Source organism: Amphiprion ocellaris, chromosome 14 (assembly GCF_022539595.1).
Source record: "Amphiprion ocellaris isolate individual 3 ecotype Okinawa chromosome 14, ASM2253959v1, whole genome shotgun sequence".
NCBI classification, from domain to species: Eukaryota; Metazoa; Chordata; class Actinopteri; family Pomacentridae; genus Amphiprion; species Amphiprion ocellaris.
Window position 1 is genome coordinate 26299796 of NC_072779.1, and position 23378 is coordinate 26323173.

The 23378-nt window shown below is 40.6% G+C and overlaps 3 protein-coding genes across 3 annotated transcripts in view; 2 read left to right on the forward strand and 1 right to left on the reverse strand.

The window, feature by feature from the left end:
• ankfy1 (ankyrin repeat and FYVE domain containing 1) lies at nucleotides 1-15580 on the forward strand. Its single transcript, XM_023289895.3, has 25 exons — nucleotides 1-886; nucleotides 2814-3021; nucleotides 3337-3455; nucleotides 3832-3967; nucleotides 4107-4230; nucleotides 4792-4941; nucleotides 5088-5253; nucleotides 5487-5691; nucleotides 5797-5865; nucleotides 6253-6455; nucleotides 6548-6645; nucleotides 7185-7386; nucleotides 7558-7656; nucleotides 7765-7918; nucleotides 9696-9864; nucleotides 10430-10548; nucleotides 10943-11099; nucleotides 11229-11429; nucleotides 11534-11710; nucleotides 11923-12070; nucleotides 12511-12601; nucleotides 12840-12964; nucleotides 13055-13201; nucleotides 13347-13437; nucleotides 15234-15580. Exons 1-25 carry the CDS (start codon nucleotides 877-879, stop codon nucleotides 15364-15366), a joined length of 3501 nt encoding a protein of 1166 aa, XP_023145663.1. The 5' UTR covers nucleotides 1-876; the 3' UTR covers nucleotides 15367-15580.
• Nucleotides 15581-16298: 718 nt separating this feature from the next.
• Nucleotides 16299-20340, reverse strand: LOC111581641 (neuferricin). Its single transcript, XM_023289897.3, has 4 exons — nucleotides 19969-20340; nucleotides 18328-18468; nucleotides 17481-17667; nucleotides 16299-17326 (listed from the first exon to the last, which is right to left on the reverse strand). Exons 1-4 carry the CDS (start codon nucleotides 20222-20224, stop codon nucleotides 17152-17154), a joined length of 759 nt encoding a protein of 252 aa, XP_023145665.1. The 5' UTR covers nucleotides 20225-20340; the 3' UTR covers nucleotides 16299-17151.
• Nucleotides 20341-20374: 34 nt separating this feature from the next.
• Nucleotides 20375-23378, forward strand: part of zzef1 (zinc finger, ZZ-type with EF hand domain 1) — a 33923-nt gene continuing 30919 nt past the window's right edge. Inside the window, exons 1-4 of the mRNA XM_023289891.3 lie at nucleotides 20375-20914; nucleotides 22533-22677; nucleotides 22789-22983; nucleotides 23088-23271. Coding sequence (XP_023145659.2) covers nucleotides 20507-20914; nucleotides 22533-22677; nucleotides 22789-22983; nucleotides 23088-23271 — 932 coding nt within the window. The 5' untranslated portion in view covers nucleotides 20375-20506. The remainder of the gene's footprint in view (nucleotides 20915-22532; nucleotides 22678-22788; nucleotides 22984-23087; nucleotides 23272-23378) is intronic.

Here is a 23378-nt window from a genome sequence, read left to right on the forward strand (position 1 = left end):
AAATTATATTTAGTATTAAAAGATAAAACTAATTAAAATTTAATACGACATAAGTAAAACAGATCAGTAAGACAGAACAAACTTAATAGTAGATTTATTTCTACTAAAGGCATGTATTTTTTCGGAGGAAGGCCGGGCATACATCCCCCTCAATAGTAGTTAAATTAGTACACGACTTGTCCCTCCCCAGTAAAAGCTAATATCAGAAGACTTCTATTTAAACATTACCCATAAATACACCAATATAGATGCATTGAGAGAGGGTGCAAATTGGTGGATAAAAATTCTCCGGAATGCAGACAGAGAAATGTTTAACCCTAATTCTCTGAAGCGGACCCACCAGCTGAATGTACACCTACCAATCAACCAAATGTGTCTTTACAGGTTTGGCAGAAAGGAACCAGTTGATCAGTGAAGTTTTTTTATTTTATTTATTTATTTATTTATTTATTTTTAGCTGAGAGGTAGTTATAAAACAGTAGTTTTCATACCTATATATTTATTGTAAAATTTAGTTCACCAATGCATCATTTGATTAACTTCAGGCTCAACATGTACAACTTTTAAAAAAAAAAGAAAGAAAAACAGCAGACTATAAACTTGCTCCCTTGTTGTCTTGAAAGATGTCAAGCTGTTTACACAAAATGTACTCTGCACCTGTATATCTACAGATTTGTGTGATATCAACCGATTGTACAGCTCGCACCTACATTATACAGATAATTTCTTGCTAAAGAAATATAGTAACAGTCATGTGACAATCTACTAACTAACGTATTTTTGTGAATCACTTGAACGCAGCACCGCTGCTTACTATGAGCGCCTTCATCATATCGCGATAGACACCATCAGGCCACGGAGCTAACGTTGAGCAACATGGCGGAAGGTATGAGATTGATTTTTTCGGAGTATTTGATACACTCCCTTTCGTCCTAATGTGCTTATTTAACAGATGGACTGAATTAGCTGATGTCTTGGCGCTTAACTAAACCGTGCAGTGTCTATGGTTAAGAATACGTACCGCGTCGACACTCTTCTTGTCACACTCATCTTACCAGGGCGCAAGCTCTGTCGTTAGCTCTGTGATGTTGCTAGCTGAATTTTATAGCTGTGAGTTAGCCGAACCGACCAAGAAAAACGTTGGTAAGGGTGGGCTGCCCAGAAATAAAATGTGTTTTTAAGGAGACTGCTGGTAGAGAAAACGTGTGTTAAATTACAGAGTTTGCAGGTAATGTAGGTATTGTGTAGTGGCTAAATGTCAGCGTCATGCATCGCATCAAACTGTAACGTTACATTATCTAGTGACAGTTAACGATCCTTTAACCGTCGCTATTGCTTCATGTGGAGACTTTGTGAACATAATTTCGCAGCAGTTATGTTAAACGGACGGTAAACAAAACAGGAGACTTACAGGACAGGTTAAGTGTCATTCTGTCAGCTATCATCTGCACTACCTGGCTGAAGTGCCATGTCTAAGGACAACACCTATCTTTGGCCGAGACATAAGAGTGTGTGTTAGTGTGCGTGTTCCTTCTTAAGGGAAATCTGCTTACCAACTTGATTCCAGAGAACAAACAGTCCAGTCTGCGGTGTTAGAGGTGTATACGGAGCTGCTGAGCAGAAATCATGTTTTATGACATGTCAAATGAGTGTTTGACCATTCCGTTGAATTACCTTATGTGTATTAAAAAGCATGCATATATGCTTCTTTAAATTTTCCGTTGCAATGTGTGTACCTGTTACCAGCGGTTCACAGTAGTTTGTTGTATTTACGATTAGTGTGATTGCTTCTTGCTGTGAAGTGTCTGCAAGAGACTAAATCATGTTCACAAGTCTTGGCAAAACAGAGAGGTTGTTTGAGAGCACACTGTTGTAAGGGGTTTGTCTTTGGATTTGCATTCCAGAGCTTGATATGAGTAAATGCTTTCCAGATGCATTACTCTTTCCTGCTACACTTGGTAAATTTATAGTTGATTTTGGTATATTATATAAATTTGACCAGTGCCTTCTCAGTTGGTCTTTAGCTGCTTCAGCGTACCACCCTTCCTGTCTTGAGCTGATCAGGTGGTTTTTAGAAACACCCCCTTTTTGTACCTCATGACCAGTAGCTGTGCCAGTAACGGTTTATGAGGGAGGACAAAGTAACGTGCTGTCTCAGCATTCCTTCTTCACTAAAACTTTACTCGATTATAAAAGGAAGGAAATGGGCCTCAGTGAAACTCTGTGGACCCTTGGCTGAGACATGAATTAGTGTTGTAATATTAAGATCTGCAGAAAGTGTATTTCACAAATAGTACCAGGGAGACGTGTGGCCAAACTACCTACCCCTCTTTAGATTTCACTAAAGTCACTTGTCAAAATCTGCAAATTTGGTCCTTGTACTTGGATTGCAGAAAACCTGCACAGAGAAACATGCTTTTAACAAGTAATAAGACACGGTTGTAAAAAGTAATGGTGGCCCGGGTCACATTTCTCAAAGGTTTAAAGCTGTAGGTGAAAATTCTGCCAGCAGCCTTTATGACATTGTTTTTTACAGTCATACTGTCACTGCCATATGAATTCTCTTTACACAGTGCTGATGTTCTTGTAAAACCACATAATGAAAAATAAATTGCTATAACTTTAGTCCAAGTTATAGGGTACTGAATTGTGGGACTGTTGCACTTTGTATCACCCCTTTGCTTTTAGATGAAAGGCTCTTCAAAGAGTCTAGTTCTAACCCGTGTTCAGAAATAGGTCTTTGTAACCTATTTTCTGTATCCCTACATCTCGTTTTGTCCTCTGTCTGTCTTCTTTACCTTGATGTGGGACAGAGGAGGTGGCCAAGCTGCAGAAGCACCTGGCCCTGCTCAGGCAGGAGTATGTGAAGATGCAGCAGAAGCTGGCCGACACTGAGAGGCGCTGTGCCGTGCTTGCTGCACAGGCCTCTGGACAGGGCTCTTCCAGCCCTGCAGCTGCAGACACCTTCATCAGCCGTCTGTTGGATATCGTGGCTGACCTCTATCAGCAGGAGCAGTACAGGTGAGGGTTGTGGTTAGAATGGCTGAATTTTGTTTGATGTTATTCCAATCCAGCTGCCCCACTGATTTTATTCTATAGTACTGTGTTTGCTTTTTTGTGATGATACAATCCCACTGTATTAGTACGTTAGTGCAGTTAAAGAGCTTTTCACAGAACATCAAGAAATATGCTGTTTAGTGTTAAAAGCAAAATATTCATACTTGCACACACCAATTCCTTGGCATATGTTTCTGTGTTAGTTTTGGCACTATTAAAGAGGTAGAATATTTTTAATATGTGCTTGATTTCTCATGAATGAATGTGTTGGTTTTGCAGTGATCTGAAAGTGAAAGTGGCAGGGGAGCAGCTTAATGCCCACAAGTTTGTGCTGGCTGCTCGCAGTGATGTCTGGAGTCTGGCCAACCTGGCTTCCACCTCTGAACTGGACCTAACAGGTGAGCAACCCAGGTGTGCTAAAAGTGTAGCTTAAGTGATAATGAAAGTCCATTTGGTTCCCACTCACCCTTCTGTTAGTTGACATGATTATGGATTAGTAGAAAATGGCGCAATATTTATTTTGAGTGTTTTATGCAAACTGGCAAAGTCCAATATTGTCCACAGTGTCTCTTTGGAGAGGGTTTGGCCCCCAAGCCTATTATTTATATAAATGTGGGCACATGATTGTGAGGGGTGAAAGTACCCCTGAACAGACATTTTCGTAGAGAACAAAGAAAAAAGTTTTTCAAAATAAAAATGAAATCGATTTAAAAATATATATTTTTAGGTTTGTAATTGATCAATATCTAACTATATGACTTGATTGGTTCTCAGATTGCAAACCTGAGGTTGCCATGGCAATGTTACGGTGGGCATACACAGATGAGTTGGAACTCAGTGAGGATGATGCCTTTCTTATCGACTTAATGAAGCTGGCTAACCGCTTTCAGCTTCAGCTGCTCAGAGAGAGGTCAGCACAATTAATGCATACAGAGTTTTGATTTGCCTTTAATTGTTGATAGAAGTAGCCTCACTGTTGTATAGCATGTTATAGTGCAACATGTCTGCTTTAATGACACAAAAGTACCTTTGATTCTCCTCTTGGACAGGTGTGAAAAAGGCGTGATGTCCTCAGTGAATGTCAGAAACTGCATTCGCTTCTACCAAACAGCAGAGGAGCTAAATGCCTCCACCCTAATGAACTACTGTGGAGAGATCATAGCCAGTCACTGGGTGAGCACCTTAAGACAGTGTTTGTGCATGTCCAACTAAGCACCTTCGGACGTGTTTATTTGTGTGGGTGTAGCGTAATTGAACAGTAGCAGCAGTTTGTTTCTACTGTTAGCAGTCTGGATATTGTAATCATCTACTATACTTTGCATCATCAGATTTGAGGAATCTGATTAGGATTTTTTTCAAAGTCTACCAACCGATTATAACCATACTTTGTGTTATGGGAAAATCTCCTTGCGTTTACTCCTTTTTGACAGATCAGTGTTATGTTAGTTCACAAATCTCATCTCCTCATCAAAAAAACGTCAGTACCTATCACCAGATAGACCAGTTTTCAAGGTTATCTTTATGAATTTGCTGTGATAAATTGCTGTTGACTGTGACCAGCTTCTGACACTTCCTTTTTCTGTTATTGGTCCAAACATTGACCACTGCCTTTTCACAAAAGCAAAGAATTTTGAAGTTTCAAGAAAAAAAAATCAGTGACACCTGTCTCCACCATTGGCCCGTTCTGATATTTCAGACTGACACTTGTTGCATTTCACTCACTTTCTCTTTTAGGACGATCTAAGGAAAGAAGATTTTAGCACCATGAGTGCCCAACTTCTGTACAAGATGATCAAATCTAAAACAGAGTATCCTCTCCACAAAGCCATCAAGGTTGAGCGAGAAGATGTGGTCTTTTTGTATCTCATTGAAATGGACTCGCAGGTCAGTTCTTCACAGACACCCTTGATTTATTATTCACCAACTAGTATTTTTTCCTTAGCTTGTTCCAGCGCAATCAGCATGGGGCAGTAAAGGGATCCCGTTATGCTATAAACAGGTTTTTCATTGATGTTATCTTTTCTGCTCAGTTACCTGGAAAACTCAATGAACTGGACAACAACGGTGACTTGGCACTGGACCTGGCACTCTCCCGCAAATTGGAAAGTATCGCCACTACTCTGGTTAACAACAAAGCTGATGTGGACATGGTGGACCAGAGTGGCTGGAGCCTCCTACATAAGGCCATCCAAAGAGGTGGGGGAAATTATTGTTCCTATGCTTTTTGTTATCCATGTGTGTTAATATTCTTCATTTAAAAATATATGTACCATGAGAGTTGCTTGCTCAACATGTAAATTATCCCTAAACATCATTTCAAATCTCTCTCTTGTATAGACTGTTATCTTGTGAAATCTAGATTTTGAGTTTAATAGATGAAAGAATAAATAATTTTTTTGAGTTACTAGTCTTTTTTCCTCCTCCACCAGGTGATGAGTTTGCCTCCATCTTCCTGATTCGTCACTCAGCTCAAGTGAATGCGGCCACTGTGGGGGCGGTAGAAACCCCACTTCACTTGGTCTGTTCTTTCAGTCCCAAGAAACACTCAGTGGAGGTGATGAGTGGCATGGCACGAATCGCAGAGGCCCTGCTCAAGACTGGAGCCAACCCCAACATGCAGAACAGCAAGGGCAGGCAGGTCACATAAATTTGGGTTTAGGAATGGTTTTGGATTGCAAAAGCTGTTAACTATTGTGCAGAATATGGTGGTGCTTCATTTTCTCTTCTGTCATTTTAAAGAACTCCTATGCATGAAGCTGTGGCATCAGGGAATGAGCCAGTGTTCAACCAGCTTCTACAGTGCAAACAGTAAGTTTTACTCTGCCTTCAGATGGTATTAGTAAGTTTGTTTCTGATATGGAAAGTTCCACACAGCATGATAATGTTTACTTAACTGAATTTGTGGGATCACAATAAGTTGCTAACAGACCAAAGTAGATGCAAGTTCTTTTTAGTTGCTTTTGAAAATTTTTTGACAACAAATGTAACGAACTGTCATCAGAATTCAGTGTAAATTACTGCAGGGATGTTAATATATAAATGCAAAAATGTTAATATCTAAATGTCTCTATAACACAATGCATTTGTAGGGACACATTTTTAAAGTCATGCAACCCTGGTCATCATTTAGCCCTAAAGTTAATTCTGATTATAATCTGATAATATGGTAAGATGGTAATCTGTCCATCTTTTCAGACTTGATCTGGAACTAAAGGACCATGAGGGTAGCACAGCTCTGTGGCTCGCACTGCAGTACATTACCATGTCTTCAGACACCTCTGTAAACCCATTTGAAGATGATGCACCAGTAGTGAATGGCACCTCGTTTGATGAAAATAGCTTTGCAGCCCAGCTTATCCAGAGGGGAAGCAATCCTGATGCACCTGACACTAACACAGGTGCTGTTTCATAACCTATTTTTAAATTTCTAAATGGAATGGTGCTTTTAACACATTTTCATCTTCATCTCTCTTTATTTTCTTTCTTGCAGAAAACTGTCTCATGCAGAGAGCAGCTCGGGCAGGTAATGAGGCCGCTGCTCTTTTCCTCGCCACTCACGGGGCAAAGGTCAACCATGTTAACAAATGGGTGTGTATGAACATTTGGTCATATGATGAAAAAGGATCTAGTTTCATACCTGTATTGTGCAGACAGCAGAGGTTAGAATTCTGACCTTTATTACAGCATTCCCAGGCTAATCAGTGAAATTCTTCAAAGGTCTGAACTTGGTGCTAAATGCATCAACCTTTTGGCATTTTATTGAAATTGGGCCAGTGGCATCAAAGATGTCAAGTCAGATTTAAAAAAAAAAAATTTTTCAGATGACTGGAGAAAATGACAAAGGGGTGAAAAAAAGAAAGTAGAACTGAAAATGTATATTGTCATTGTGTCAGTGAGAATGTTGTTTATTATAGAGCTCTCTTTCCTCAAAATACATCACAGCTGGGCACCAGTGCATTAATAACTTGCTTTGGATTGCAATCATAAGTCTCAAACTGAAACTATCTGAATTTCTAAATATGCAGACTTAAAAACAGAACTAAATAACCTGCCATGTAATCATGAAATGTTAATAAAATTGGTCTGATACTAATCTATATTCTCCGAAAACCTTTGCTGTCTGTCAGGGTGAAAGCCCACTTCATACAGCATGTCACTGTGGCCTGGCAAGCTTGACAGCTGAGCTGCTCCAGCAAGGGGCCAACCCCAACCTGCAGACCCAGAAGGCTCTCCCTGACGACACCCCTGGTGTGGCTATGCAGACTCCCCTCCACATGGCCATTGCTCATAACCACCCAGATGTGGTCTCTGTCATCCTGGAGCAAAAAGGTCAGCATGTGTTTTGGGAGTTGTACAATTGTAAATGTCTGTAACCAAACTGGAAACAGTTTCAACTGAGTATTAAGTGATATTTGTTGAACATGCCCACACATAATCTAATGTCTTTAAACATACTGAAATTGATCCTCTTTATTTTTTTTCTTGATGGTTCTGTTGCAGCCAATGCACTTCATGCCACCAACAACTTCCAGATCATTCCAGACTTCAGTCTCAAAGACTCAATGGACCAAACTGTCCTGGGCTTGGCCCTCTGGACAGGTACGTAGCCATACACTGAAACTGGGGAAGTGTAACACAGTTGTTTCTGCATTATCAAATTGATTTTGGTGTATGTGATGTTTGCTAAATTAAATCTGTCCCCATCAGGTATGCACACCATAGCAGCTCAGCTGCTGGGCTCAGGGGCTTCTATCAATGATACTATGTCCAATGGACAAACCCTGCTTCACATGGCCATCCAACGACAGGACAGCAAGAGTGCTCTCTTCCTTCTTGAACATCAGGCAGACATCAATGTTAGGTAATGCTGTGAATATGTTTAAATTGTGAAACATGTTAGCAGTTCAGAACTTTGAGGAGAAGGTTTTTCAATTGTTATTGCTCTGTAGTCTTCTGTACAGTGGTATGGAAAAGTTTGGGCACCCTTGATAATTTTCAAGATTTTCCTTTATAAATCACTAGTTGGTCGGATCAGCAATTTCAGTTAAATATATCATATAGCAGATGAACACAGTGATATTTGAGAAGTGAAATGAAGTTTATAGGATTTACAGAAAGTGTGCAGTAATTATTTAAACAAAAGTAGGCAAGTGCATAAATTTGGGCACCCCAACGAAAAATTACATCAATATTTAGTAGATCCTTTTGCAGAAATAACAGCCTCTAAACGCTTCCTATAGCTTCCAATGAGGGTCTGGATTCTGGTTGAAGGTATTTTTGACCATTGCTCTTTACAAAACATCTCCAGTTCAGTCAGGTTTGATGCTTTCCAAGCATGGACAGCCCGCTTTAAATAACACCACAGATTTTCAATAATATTCAGGTCTGGGGACTGAGATGGCCATTCCAGAATGTTGTACTTGTTCCTCTGCATGAATACCTTAGTAGAATTTGAGCAGTGTTTAGGGTCGTTGTCTTGTTGAAGTATCCAGCCCCGGCGCAACTTCAACTTTGTCACTGATTCTTGAACATTGTTCGCAAGAATCTGCTGATACTGACTGGAATCCATGCGACCTTCAACTTTAACAAGATTGCTAGTACCTGCACTGGCCACACAGCCCCACAGCATGATGGAACCACCACCAAATTTTACTGTGGGTAGCAAGTGTTTGTCTTGGAATGCTGTGTTCTTCATCCGCCATGCATACCGCCCCTTGTTATGTCCAAATAACTCAATTTTAGTTTCATTAGTCCACAGCACCTTATTCCAAAATGAAGCTGGCTTGTCCAAATGTGCTTTAGCATACCTCAAGCGACTGTTTGTGGCATGTGCATAGAAAAGGCTTCTTCCGCATTACTCTCCCATACAGCATCCCCTTGTGCAAAGTGCGCTGAATAGTTGAACGATGCACAGTGACACCATCTGCAGCAAGATCATGTTGTAGGTGTTTGGAGCTGGTCTGTGGGTTGAGTTTGACTGTTCCATCCTTCCCCTCTGCTTATCTGAGATTTTTCTTGGCCTGCCACTCCGGGCCTTAACTAGAACTGTGCCTGTGGTCTTCCATTTCCTCACTATGTTTCCTAACAGTGGAAACTGACAGCTGAAATCTCTGAGCTAGCTTTTTGTATCCTTCCCCTAAACCATGATGTTGAACAATCTTTGCTTTCAGGTCATTTGACAGTTGTTTTGAGGCTCCCATGTTGCCACTCTTCAGAGAAGATGCAAAGAGGAGAACAACTTGCAATTGGCCACCTTAAATACCCTTTCTCATGATTGGCTTCACCTGTGTATGTTGGTCAAGGGTCAATGAGCTTACCAAACAAATTTTGTGTTCCAATAATTAGTGCTAAAGGTATTCAAATCAATAAAACAACAAGGGTGCCCAAATTTATGCACCTGCCTACTTTTGTTTAAATAATTATTGCACACTTGCTGTAAATCCTATAAATTTCATTTCACTTCTCAAATATCACTGTGTTCGTCTGCTATGTGATATATTTAACTGAAATTGCTGATCCGAACAACCAGTGATTTATAAAGGAAAATCTTGAAAATTAACAGGGGTGCCCAAACTTTTCCATACCACTGTATTTTTTCTACCGTAAGTTTTTTTTTTTTTTTTTTCCTCCACTACCAGGACCCAAGAGGGACAAACAGCACTGCAGTTGGCTATCAGTAACCAGCTGCCACTGGTGGTGGATGCCATTTGCACAAGAGGAGCTGATATGTCTGTGGTGGATGACAAAGGGGATCCTCCACTGTGGCTGGCTCTTGAGAATGGCCTGGAAGATATTGCATCCACACTGGTAGGCAAATGCATTGCGAACACTTGAGAGATGTTGATGCTCTACAAGCTCCACACTGAAGGACTGCCAGTCGTTAAGCGTTACACCCACACAATGCTTTGTCAGGTTGACTCTTTGCTTTGGATGTACCTGGAATCATCTGCATTTCTGTGTGCATTTAGTTATTTATTTCAGTGCAACTATCCATGTGTTGTAAATATTTTTTAATAAAAATGGACTTTTACTGTAATGAATCCAGGTTCCAACATGGAAACAAATATACACTTGCCCTTGTATTACTATTGACTGAAACATTAGTGATGTATATATGTCTGATATTATCCAGCATCTTGCGCAGATTCATGATTAATTAAATCCACAACATCAAAATTGAACAAGGATTTGTTCCAAAAAGGGAAAGGAATAAATTACTGTAAAAGAGCTGCACAAAACTGGTAACTACACCAGAAACTATTTGCATTAAAGCCTTGTCACAGGCAGTGTATATATTTCTATTTTTATATGGCTGGGAAACGAAAATGTTTTCCTGCATTTTGACAATTTGAGTCCTGCTTGTTCCACCCAGGTCCGCCATGGCTGTGATGCAACTTGTTGGAGTACAGGGCCCTCTGGCTGCCAACAGACGCTCCTGCACCGAGCTGTTGATGAGAATAATGAGGTTTCTGCCTGCTTCCTCATCCGCAGGTCTGCAAATTCACCTTACTGTCACTCCATATTTTAAACTTAAACTGTGAATCCTCTGTATATCGGCAAAACCAATTTGCTAGTTGTTGTGTGAATCCAATTTTCCCATTTGCCATTCAATATTATGATACAGTTAAAATGTGGTACAGCAGTTGCTAAACAAATGTCCAATATTCGATTATTCATTTTCTGATAGATTGCTTAGAATACTGCACTTTTGAACTGTTTCTGAAAGCTCTGGTCTGCCAACTTATATTCCAGACATGTATTAGCAACAGTATTCAAAGAGCTGTTTCAGACACTAAAACAAAATCTGAAACAGTCTGTAAGCTTCACGTGCTAAAATGGATGTAGCTAGCTGTTTTGGCTTACTGTCTGCCCTGTGTGTGTATAGTGGATGTGATGTGAACAGCCCCAGGCAGCCTGGCCCTAATGGGGAAGGAGATGAAGAAGCCCGAGATGGACAAACGCCCCTCCATCTAGCAAGCAGCTGGGGACTGGAGGAGGTGGTGCAGTGCCTTCTAGAGTTTGGAGCGAATGTTAATGCACAGGTCAGCTCCATCAGTCGGTCTACTTTAGCCAATACGACTCTGTTCCCATCAAAAAAACATACTGCTACATTTTAATATGGCATTTCAGTATATGCTGTCTTTAACGCTGTATGTGTGTATTTCTGTCAGGATGCAGAGGGCAGAGCTCCCATCCATGCTGCCATTAGCAACCAGCACAACGTCATTATACAGCTTCTCATTTCACATCCAGACATTCGTCTCAACCTTCGTGACCGTCAAGGAATGACCCCCTTTGCCTGTGCCATGACGCACAAGAACAATAAGGCAGCAGAGGCTATCCTCAAGAGGGAGCCAGGTGCTGCTGAACAGGTAACACTGCCATGAACGCACCAGTTTTTCTCTGCAGCAATAATAAACAAACCTTAAAATATTAATCTCTCCTGACCGCAAATAAAATATCTGTTTCTGTCCAGGTGGACAACAAAGGGCGTAATTTTCTCCACGTGGCTGTGCAAAATTCAGACATCGAAAGTGTCTTGTTTCTCATCAGTGTCCAAGCTAATGTGAACTCCAGGGTTCAAGATGCAGCCAAGCTCACCCCTCTCCACCTGGCTGTCCAGGCTGGATCAGAGATCATTGTCCGCAATCTGGTACAAACTTAACATTTTCTTAATCTTCTCCGTTGGTATTTATTCAGTTCAGTTCAATTTAAAAGGCTTTTTTGGCAAATACTGTGTATTGCTGTATTTCCAAAGCATTAAAATATAAATGATAAATAAAGTATTGTCTCAGGCCAGTGTAAGGGATTTTGAAAGAGTGGTGCAGTTGATGTTGTTTTTGTTTTGCATGTTTCTGCTTCCAGCTGCTTGCCGGAGCCAAAGTAAATGAGCTGACCAAACACAGGCAGACAGCACTACATTTGGCTGCCCAGCAGGATCTGGCCACTATTTGTTCTGTGCTGCTGGAGAACGGAGTTGATTTTGCTGCTGAGGATGAGAATGGCAATAATGGTACTCTTCAGTATGAGGCCTCTGTTTTTTGTTGTTTTGTTTTTTGTTTTGTTTTTTCATGTGAGATGCTTCTTTTAAATAAATGGCACTCAAACTGACAATGCCCAGTCTAAATAATAATCATAGTAGATAATTACTCAGTTGACCATTTTTGATAACCAAAACATTTGAGCTTAGTCTTTAACTATTGTACAGAGGATTTCTTTCCAGATATCAATATTCAGTATTGACAAAAAAGCAGTGCAAAATGTGTCCCCAACAGTTTGGCTGTCTCTAGATATTACTCCGTTCAGCTTTTAAAAAGAATAAAAAAAAATAAAAAAAATCAGTTATTTGATTCGCTGTAGTGTCCTTATCATATTCATTATAACTCTACCACCGCAACATATCATAATCCTTGTGAATAACAGTGTTTTCTGCCCTTCCTGTTGTCTCCCCAGCTCTGCATCTGGCTGTGATGCAGGGCCGCCTTAACAATGTCAGAACCCTTCTCACAGAGTCCAACATTGATGCTGAGGCCTTCAATCTCAGGTACACTCAGTTTCTTTCACACATAGGAATGGCAGTAGTAAGCAACTTCATGTTTTCACGGCTTTTATTTTACACCTCCAGAATTACAAGTGAAATACATTTTCAAGACATATGACCTTTAACAGTGTGTAACATGTAAGATTTTTATTCATAAAGATGCAACAGTTAAACAGAATGTAACAGACAACCTGCTGCGGACTTTAGGGTTAACATTCCTTTTTTTCTTATGTTTGTTCAGGGGTCAGTCACCAATGCATGTACTAGGCCATTATGGCAAAGAGAATGCTGCTGCCATTTTTGAGTTGTTCCTTGAGTGTATGCCTGAATACCCTCTGGACAAACCAGACAACGAAGGGAACACGGGTACAGTAGCTTACTTAATTACCTCTGTGTTTAACAGTGCATCATCACAGTACACTTGTGGTAAGACTGTGACCTGTATTTTTTTTGCAGTTCTACTCCTGGCCTATATGAAAGGAAACGCAAACTTGTGCCGTGCCATTGTGAGGGCTGGGGCTCGACTGGGTGTCAATAATAATCAGGGCATTAACATTTTCAACTACCAAGTTGCAACCAAACAGTTGCTCTTCCGCCTTCTAGGTAAGTTTTCACACTTGTTATCCATCAGGTGTTCAGCATGTATTAAAATGACAGCCCCAGATGAAGTCATGTGCTGGGATACGGTGTATTGACCCTTGTGGTGATCTGTGGTCAATAACAGACGTTGTATCATTAATTTCTTAAGATATGCTGTCCAAAGAGCCCCCTTGGTGTGATGGATCCAACTGCTATGAATGTGCTGCCAAGTTTGGTGTTACAACACGGAAACATCACTGGTTAGTAGTAAGACTTTATATATGTGTGTGTATGTATATGTATATATATGTGTGTATGTATATATATATATATATATATATATATATATATATATATATATATATATATATATATATATATATATATATATATATATATATATATATACACACACAGACCTGATCAAAATCTTAAGACCAGTTGAAAAATAGCTAGAATTTACCTTTTGCACATTTGGATCTTAATGAGGTTTTAAGTAGAGCTACAATATGCAAAAGCAAGAAGGGGGAGTGAGACAAAAAGCACTTTGAAAAAGTAATTTATTGAAAACAAGTAAACTGAAATAGGCTGTTTATCAGCTGATCAAAAGTTTAAGACCATCGCTCAAAAAATTACAAAAAACTCTCCAAACCAGAACAAAAAATTTTCTAAGTAGGACTCAGTAATGAGTAGCTCCACCGTTCTTGTTAATCACTTCAAAAATTCGTTTGGGCATGCTTGATGCGAGTGTTTCCAGGAGGCTGGTGATAACATTGCTCCAAGTGGTGAAGATGGCTTCACGAAGGGCATCAACTGTCTGGAACTAATGGCCATTTTTATAAACTTCCCTTGCCATCCATCCCCAAATGTTCTCTATGGGATTTAAATCAGGGGAACATGCGGGATGGTCCAAAAGAGTGATGTTATTCTCCCTGAAGAAGTCCTTCGTCAAGCGAGCATTGTGAACTGTAGCGCTGTCCTGTTGAAAAACCCAGCTGTTACCACACAGACGAGGGCCCTCAGTCATGAGGGATGCCCGCTGCAACATCTGCATGTAACCAGCCGCCGTTTGACGACCTGCACCACCTGAAGCTCCAGTGTTCCACTGAATGAAAAAGCACCCAGATCATGATGGACCCCCCTCCACTGTGCCGGGTAGAAAACATCTCAGGTGGGATCTCCTTGTCATGCTAGTAATGTTGGAAGCCATCTGGACCGTCAAGGTGAAATTTTTTCTCATCAGAGAATAAAACTTTTTTCCACCTTTCAATGTCCCATGTTTGATGCTCCCTGGCAAAGTCGAAACGGGCAGTTTTGTGGCGTTGTGGGAGACGAGGTCTTTGAACTTGTTTTTTGTTTTTGAAACCCTTTTCCTGCAGATGCCGTCTGATGGTTATTGCGCTGCAGTCGGCACCAGTAAGGGCCTTAATTTGGGTTGAGGACCGCCCTGTGTCTTGACGGACAGCCAATCGGATCCTCCGGCTCAGCGCATGTGTAATTTTTTTGGGTCTACCACTTGACTTTTTTGTTCCATAATGCTCAGGATCTTTCAAAAAATTTAGAATGACTGTCTTACTGCGTCCAACCTCAGCAGCAACGGCACGCTGCGAGAGGCCTTGCTTATGCAGCTCTACGATCCGACCATGTTCAAGAAGAGAAAGCTTCTTAGCTTTAGCCATCAGGAGGGCATGACCGTGTGAATGCCTGTCAGAAAATGAGAATTTTGAGCAGATTTGGGCTTTTATAGCCTGTGGTCTTAAACTTTTGATCAGCTGATAAACGGCCTATTTCAGTTTACTTGTTGTTTTCAATAAATTACTTTTCCAAAGTGCTTTTTGTCTCACTCCCCCTTCTTACTTTTGCATATTGTAGCTCTACTTAGAACCTCATTAAGATCCAAATGTGCAAAAGGTAAATTCTAGCTATTTTTCAACTGGTCTTAAGATTTTGATCAGGTCTGTATATACACACACACATACACAGAATTGTAAGTTTTATTAATTTCACTTGTTTTTTCATTTTATTTCTAACGATATGATTAATCTTGTCATTCCAGCCGCCACTGTGGGCGCCTGTTGTGCCACAAGTGCTCTATAAAGGAGATACCTATCATCAAGTTTGACTTGAACAAGCCGGTGAGAGTGTGTGACATCTGCTTTGATGTACTAACTCTGGGCGGAGTGTCATAATGCTGTGGCCTGGATATCTTCCACCTTCTGGCTCTGACCATGCCAGGCCCGACATGGCACAGTTATTCAGGCATACCAGAAGAAGGGACATCAGTAGCAGGACATACTAACAGGAGATTCCCAGACATTTATGGACCATCACCTTTATACTATTCCAGTCTATGAAAAACTATTAATGTTCTAGAGGGACATTTCAAATAGAAAGTGAAACATTGTCTTTTTGTTTCTGTTTCGATCAAAGTATCTTAAAGTGGATATAAGTAGCTCTCCAACTGGGTGACAGCTGGACGCAGTTTAATTTTTCAAGCTTGGTGACATTTGTGCTGATTAGCTCCTATTATCACAAAGGTAGCTGTTGTACACAGATATGTCAATCCAATGATATGATCACCTATGGGGGGGGGGTTATCGGGGGGGTATCGGGGGGGGGGGGGGGGGTATCGGGTATCGGGGGGGGTTCCTTTTCTCTGTTGGGATAGTTCAACATCAGCAGGATTCCTGCTTACTTGCCCAAAGACCAAAATTTAATGCTACAAAATGAATCCTTGCATACATATAAAAGCTGAGGCTGCTGTTAACCAAGAACAGAATAAAGCTGGAAAATGCCTCTAGATCACTCGATCTACAGGGACTGAATTATCCATATGTTCTCTATAAACTTTCATCATTTACTCTTCCATCAGCTCAATTCTATATTAACTGGATAAAGTGGGACAGACAAGGAGGACTTAAAGGGAAAGCAACTCAACTTGTTTTTTAAATGAGTATAATTTCCATATGAGGTTGAATCTTTTAGTTAGAGTCACATTTATGACATTGTCATTGTATAACTTTATCAGAGAGGTGGAAAGTGGTTCAACGAGAAAAAGATGAAATGGATTTTCAACCAATTGGTAAACAATGTGTCATGTGTAGGAATCAGCCAAATTGAATGGATATGCTCAGTTTTTAATAGGGCAAGTTGAAGTAATATGACTTTAGAAAGCCTTTTTTTTTTCATCATGAAAGGAATATAAATGTAGTCCCCAAAATAAAATTCTGTCATCAGTCCTCTTCAGTTACAGAAATGCCTATTATGCCTATGCATGTATTTTCATTTGTAGCCTTTTTATGTCATTGTTCCAATCATAAATCAGACTTTAAAATCAGTCACCAAATGATTAGATTCCATTTTTGACTTGCCATAAGGTCCTTGTAAGTTGTTCTGATCATAGTCCCCCATGTTGCCTCATGTCAAGTTCTTGTCTTGACCCATCACATATAACATTTCATGATTTCTAAGCCTAACAGGTGCACTTTATCAAGATCACATGACATTTCTGATCACTGGGGAGAATGTGGAGTCAGCAGAGGGATGGCCAGGTAGTGGGGCCTCTTTAAGTATTGTTAAATTGTACAGATAAATGTGTGATATTTTTGACCACTACAACTGTTTTGTACTTTAATGCAGTTTGTGCTTGTCATTGTGACAAACCTAAATCTTGCCTCTTAATCTTTTATGCACATTGTTTAATCTTTTATGCACATTGTATTGTATCTGTATGCTCAGATATCTAGCCTGTCTCTTCCTGGTGTATTCTTTTAGAGAAAGGGAGGACAACTTTACATAAAGGTCATCAAAAATGAATGCATTGAGATTTCCTCATTCTGCCTCTTTATTGTTAAAAAAAGAAAAGAAAAGTTGACTGCTGTGATTTTTATGAGCTAAAAGTCCCGTGCTTCCCTGAGTGTTGCGCTGCTAAGAAACAGCTATGAGTAGGTCCATTTTCTGGGCTGGTCCACAGATTAGTACTCTCCCACATAGCATGAGTCAGAATGTGAAGGGCACCTGTCATATTTCTGCAAATTTGGGTCTTCATCTGCTGCAGATTGGTCTTCAACACAGACACAGCGAACACTGCTGGAGCCTGGAGAGAACAGCTTCCGTGGGACACCTTTCCAGTCTCTTACCACTCCACCACTGCAGAAAAACGTAATCAGTCCTGATGTACATATTTATTTCACCCACTAATGTAGGAAATGCTCTACCACAGGTATGCAGTACATCACAACATTGCAATCCTATTCCCTAGTAAGCTTATTAATATTTGATTATGCCAGAACTATTTCCATACCTCTTAGTGGAACACCAGACTCTTCCTCCCCTGGCAGCACTCCATTCGGAGTTGCAGGCAGGGAAGCGAACCATCTCAGCCTCAGACTGGGCCTTGATTCGCTGCCCCTCTGCTAGTGATGCCTCCACTTGCAACAGTGCCTGCGTGGGCTGGCCAGTGTCGCTGTAGAACTGGCCTATTACCATACCTGAAATTCAATGCGAGATATTTTACTGATGATGATGGATATCCACTTACAGAGAAATTATGTAAAGCGTGCATGTCAGCAGTTATTAAATAAGATACCGCATCCATCATAGGCTGCTGCACTTTCATATATTGCACAGGCTGTAGTTCCACAAATTTAAGCTCCAGAATGTATACACTCTGGAGGTGTCCCACCCTGTTTGTTCCTCATGTGCAGTATTACCATTTCATTCAAGTTACAATAAACATCCAGAAACAACTAACCATGTCATTTTCTGTTCAGAATGTCTCATTTAGACATCTTACTTCTGTTTAGAATTTCATTCTTCCTATGTTCCGAAGCATGTCATCTCTTCAAAATCGTGTTCGAGTTCAGGACAAACACGAAATATCTAAGTGTTGGAACTTTCAAAGGGTGCTGTTGTCTTCAGAGCCCTATGTAGGCTGTTGTGTAATCAAAAATAAATCTGATGAGGAATTCTATTGAGTTGTTGTAGTATGGGTAAAATGGACACAATATAATAGCAATTTAAACATTTTATAATAATGCAGATCCTTAATCCGATCTTAAAAGATACCTCAAATTGCTGAGTAATCCTGTTTTAGAGTAAATGTATGTGTTGTACCAGAACCTAAAAATTTAAGGGAGAGAATCACAGACCCACAGTTTGGTAGTCTCTCTGATAGAAGGCCACCCAGTCATACAGCGCCACCACCTGTAGTGGGGACAGACTGGACACATCGTCTGTCAGGCCCATCTCTGTAAAGTCTCCGGTAATGAAGGCCAGTGAGGCATCTTTGCCTAAAAGTACAAACGCAAATTTAGAATAACACAGTATATAGGATCCTTATGTATTAAAAGCTGTCTGTGTACTATTATTAGTCTGGAGTTGGTGATTTTGATGTAGGTTTGGAAGCGTCCAGGCATAGACATGAATTTCATGGGGTACACAAGGGATACACCCTCCTCAATACTTAAAGACATGATAGTTTCTCCAGCAGAAGTGGCTTTTTTTCTTTAGCATGTCAAGCACAGATATGTGAGGTATGTTCTTAATATGTAGAAAGTTCAGAAGTTGAGCAGAAATCTTGCTTAAAAACATATGATCTACTGAATCCTAAGAGTTTATAATTTAATTAAAATAATATCTATGTGAATATAGGTGCCACATGTACACCCCCCCCCAAAAAAAAGAAAGAAAAGAGTAAATGTGTGCGTTGAATCAGCAGAGAATACTATATGAGAAAAGCTGATCTACAGGAATTTAAACATTTGAAAGCAAGTCAGAATACCTGAGAGCCTTACTACAGTATATTCCATTATAGCAGGGTGCACTGGGGTAAGACTGGGGTAAAAGAAATTTGCTTAGGTGAATAAATTTAGAGAATAATTAAACTGTAAGAGACAGCAACTGTCATTACAAAACTGAATATAAAATCCTGAAAAGTGGCATCTTCTCCCATAACCTGGGCAAAAAGCCCATTTGATCCATACAACATTGACATTATTTTCAATTGCTGATGTTGCTCTGACTTTATCTGCAACATAAACAGCAGATATCACTCATAGAAATTATTTTTGATGGATATACTTTCGAGATGATGATACATTTTTACAGCAGGTTAACTATTATGTTACTACCTTAGATGATGGCATCCACAATTTATCCGAAATCCAGAGTATTGGAAGTGACTGATCTACGGGGGGTTCTTACCCCATATCAGGGGAAGTGCATCTAAAATCCTACTCTTCCACTTACACATATTATGAAAAAAACGTCTTTTGTTGTTTTCTGTTCAAACCAATGGCTATTTCTCTATATGGCTCTTAAATTAAAAGTAAAGCAGCTTGAATATGTCTTCCAGAGGCTTATTTTGTACTGTCAAAAATGTTACATCAATACACCTCAAAATCACTTAATCTGATTTCATATAACCAGTAAAATGATCTCAAAGCTATTCAAAACATAAGCATGGCCACTATCATCGTGAAGGGGAATTTTGGGAAAGAGGCATCTTACCTCAGTTAACCTATTTTGTCACCTGGTGCCTTAGTTTATGTATTTTCCTTCATATACATAAAGTCATTTCACCGCACACTGATGCAGAAAATGAAGAAATTGGTGAATAAAAAAAATCCCCAGAATGTAGGAATTTTAGCGCTCCAAATTACTTAGGGGAAAAGCCTCAGTGTAAATCTAAGCCCATGCATCCAGGAATGTCCAATTAACAATGAAAGCATTTAAAAAGCTCTGTGGTTTCGTACTGAGCGCTCAGTTAGTGTAAGAGAAGCGGGGATCACCTGCCATAACGTGATAAGCACCACCAGGTCCATAGTGCTTGTGGCCCCTGCTTACGTCAAACACCTGCCCCAGTATAGCCAGGTAAAGGCCCTTGCTGCCTTCCTCCCCGTCGTACAGAGATAATTCACGCTTGCTCAGGAGCCGCGCTGAGGGCCCCTGGCTTGACTTATTTCCAAATGTAACGGACCACTCGCGAGGAATGAACAGCACTGCCAGTAACACAGATACAAACGCAACCAGTACATAGCTGAGCATGCTGTTCACTTGGGATTTTTTTGGCTTGTCATCTATTTACATTCTCCACAGTTGAAAAAACAACGCAGATGCTTCCGTGAACAGGGACGCCAAAGCGCATGCGCCAGTCGACGTCGGAGGCACGTTGACGTACGGTACGTCGATGCGGTAGTAGTGAGCAGAGGAGCTCCGCTGTAGGTGAACGGTGGAGAGGTCTGTATACAGACCGGCACGGCCGTTGCAAAACTGACACCCAGCGGGCCGCAGAGATTTTCGGGGGAGCCTTAGATCGGTGAAAGAAACATGGGGAATGCCGAGGGCGGCTGCGGTGGAGGCAGCGGTGACGAGGAAGACATAGAAACGGAGAGCCCCGGCTTCGCGGAAGACAGTCCGGCCTCTGCGGCCACTGGCGGCGGTGTAGGAGGCGGTGTAGGCTCCGGGAGAAGCGGAAGGGGATCGAATAACCTACCCGTACCCACCGGCGGACCACCTAGCCCGGGGGTCCTCTTGGAGCAGGTGAAACTGAGAGAAGCGGCGGCACGTATTAGCGACTCTGGGGTCGCCATCCACGAGTCTGTCCTAGCTGGGAATGAGGGTGTCCTGATGCGGTGGCTGGAGGACCGGTTGAACCGAGGAGAGGAGTCCGTCAATGTAGAGCAATTCTGTGAAATGCTGGAGAGCAGAGACGCTTCGAGGGATGAGTGTGAAGAGGTATAGTCCCAGATAGAAGCAAACGTGCCTCTTACAGGAAGATGATTTGAAATGTCATATCTTTGATTGCTTTATTATCAGGTACGAGGTTAGAACCGCTGATAGCTGTTGTCACGTCCGTTTATGACTAATCTGACTAAATTAGCAAATATGGTACTGAGTTCTTCAGATACTCAGAAATATTGTCATGTCATCTCTATAGAAACCTTGGGATATGCAGTGAATCAGAAAAACGAGCTGCCAGGATGTCACCTATGCTTGGCAGGTTTATTGTCACTGGGTTGTCAGCTCTGGCCTCCTGTGACAAAACATGTTGCTTTGTTGTCCGACATTTGTTTTTCAGCCAAAGGCTGAAGATGAATGGGTTAACTAATGAATGTGCACTTTAGTATGCATTTAGCTTTGTGTGGGTAGACATGGAATACAATTTCTGTGCTTTAAATACTGCATGGTGCATTAGTTCCTACAAACATCCAACTCTGGTTAGCATCCCCATGTAGATCAGGCTTTTTCATGTGAAAAGATGACTTATTCAACAGACATAAACACATGTATAACTGAAATTGAAAAGACATATAGAAAGTCAAAGCAGACTCTATACAAACCAGAACAGTTTGCTGTTTTTTAGGCCTTTGTAAGTTGCTCCTACTTTCTGGGGTGATATAGGCTGGATTCCCAAATCAATAAGGCGTAAATGTGAAAGAATAACACTGTGCAATTGTTTGTTGAATATGTCACAAAACAGGCTCAATAAGAAGATTTGTCTTTGTAGTAGATAACACAATTATCTGTAGGTCATAAAACCTCATGCTGTTGTGGCCCATAGAGAGTTGTGATTAAGCTGAATTCTAATATATGAATAGTAACTATTTCTCATGCAGCGAAAATACAAATAGAAGAAATATACTTACTAGACTTGAAGAAACTTTTAAAGCCATAACAAATATATTAACATGTACATTCAAATCAAGCACAGTCATGGCCCCGGACCTCATATACAACTTATCAAGGAGTCAAAGGTCTTTGAATGCACAGTTGAGAGCAATAATCTTTTTTCACCTACCCTTGACGTTGGCACATTTCTAAACATCCAAGAGGACAGCAAGCTGTGTGAATTTGGAGAAGCTGACTATTAATTACATTTCCAGTTAAGCATATCTGTATTAAATACAATGTCAGTTCTAAATATAGAATTTTTTGGTGTACTGACTATGACAGAGTGGAATGACTGTTTATTTGTAACACTTTTAAGTTTTCTACCTTTGTCTCTAAAGCATGAAAAAAATGTCAATAGAATTTATTTGTTTAGAATTATTTTTTAAGTTATGTTGCCACCTCTGGTTCAGGTTTCTTTTTCTACTCTTGTCTCATAAACCTGTTGGGACTTAGCAACATGACATGAAAATAAAATCAAGCAGTCAGTCATTAAGTTAGTAATAAACCATAGAGGTAGAGGTAATTGTGTGAGCTTTAAATTAAGATTACCAATTGTTTTCCCATTTGTGTTTTCAGAGTAGTAATATTACTGCAGGTTTTTTGTGATGGTGTGCAGGTATGGAATTGACTGAGTCAGTATATAAAGATTCACCATATGTCCGATATTTGTCCCCTATCTCAGGCATTTGGACAGTTCGATGCAGAGGGGGATGGAGTGGTGGATGTAGAGAGTATGCTGATTGCTCTGAAGAACTCCAATGGAGCTAATCTGCAGGGAGAGCTGAGTCATGTGATAAGACAGCTACAGGCATGCTCCCTAACTCCAGGTGTGATGCCTGATTTGTTTACCTGAATGAACAAAGTCAAGCTTATTTGGATAAGCCCTACCTGTGTGTGCCAGAGAAGTTAACCCTGTCCCATTTGCATTGCTTCCACAGGTTTTGTTGACATATTCTCCAAGACCAAAGATCGATTAGGAGCACATGCCTCTAAGATCCTTAAATTCTTACACAGGAATCGTATTCCCAGCAGTGCCATCCCTTTCCCTATTTTAGAGGGCTATAACAGCATCTGCACCATGAGATCTAGTGTGGTCCAGGACTTCTTGGAGTTCCTCTTGCAAAAGGAGAAAGGTGAGCACCACAGCTGACTATTGCTAAATACAGGATTTTACTGTAAGTTTCTAGTGTTTTCTTGAGGGTTTAAACATGTCCTAATCTGAGTTAGTCTCTTTCAGATTTAGATATCCAGTACAGAGCAGAGCTTGACCGAGATCCAGATGTAGACAAGGTCAAGGTGGTCACACAGTGCTATAGCACAATAGAGGCCTCATCCAATGTTACTGACATTTACAAGATGACAAATGGGGAAACTGCATCATTCTGGCAGTCGGATGGCAGTGCTCGATCACACTGGATAAGGTACAATGTGACTTGAGTCTTTGTAGTTCATTTTCACATGTTGGAGCCTTAAATTGTGGAATCTTTTTGGTCCATGTGTGTTTTATCAACTTCAAGGTATAAACTTG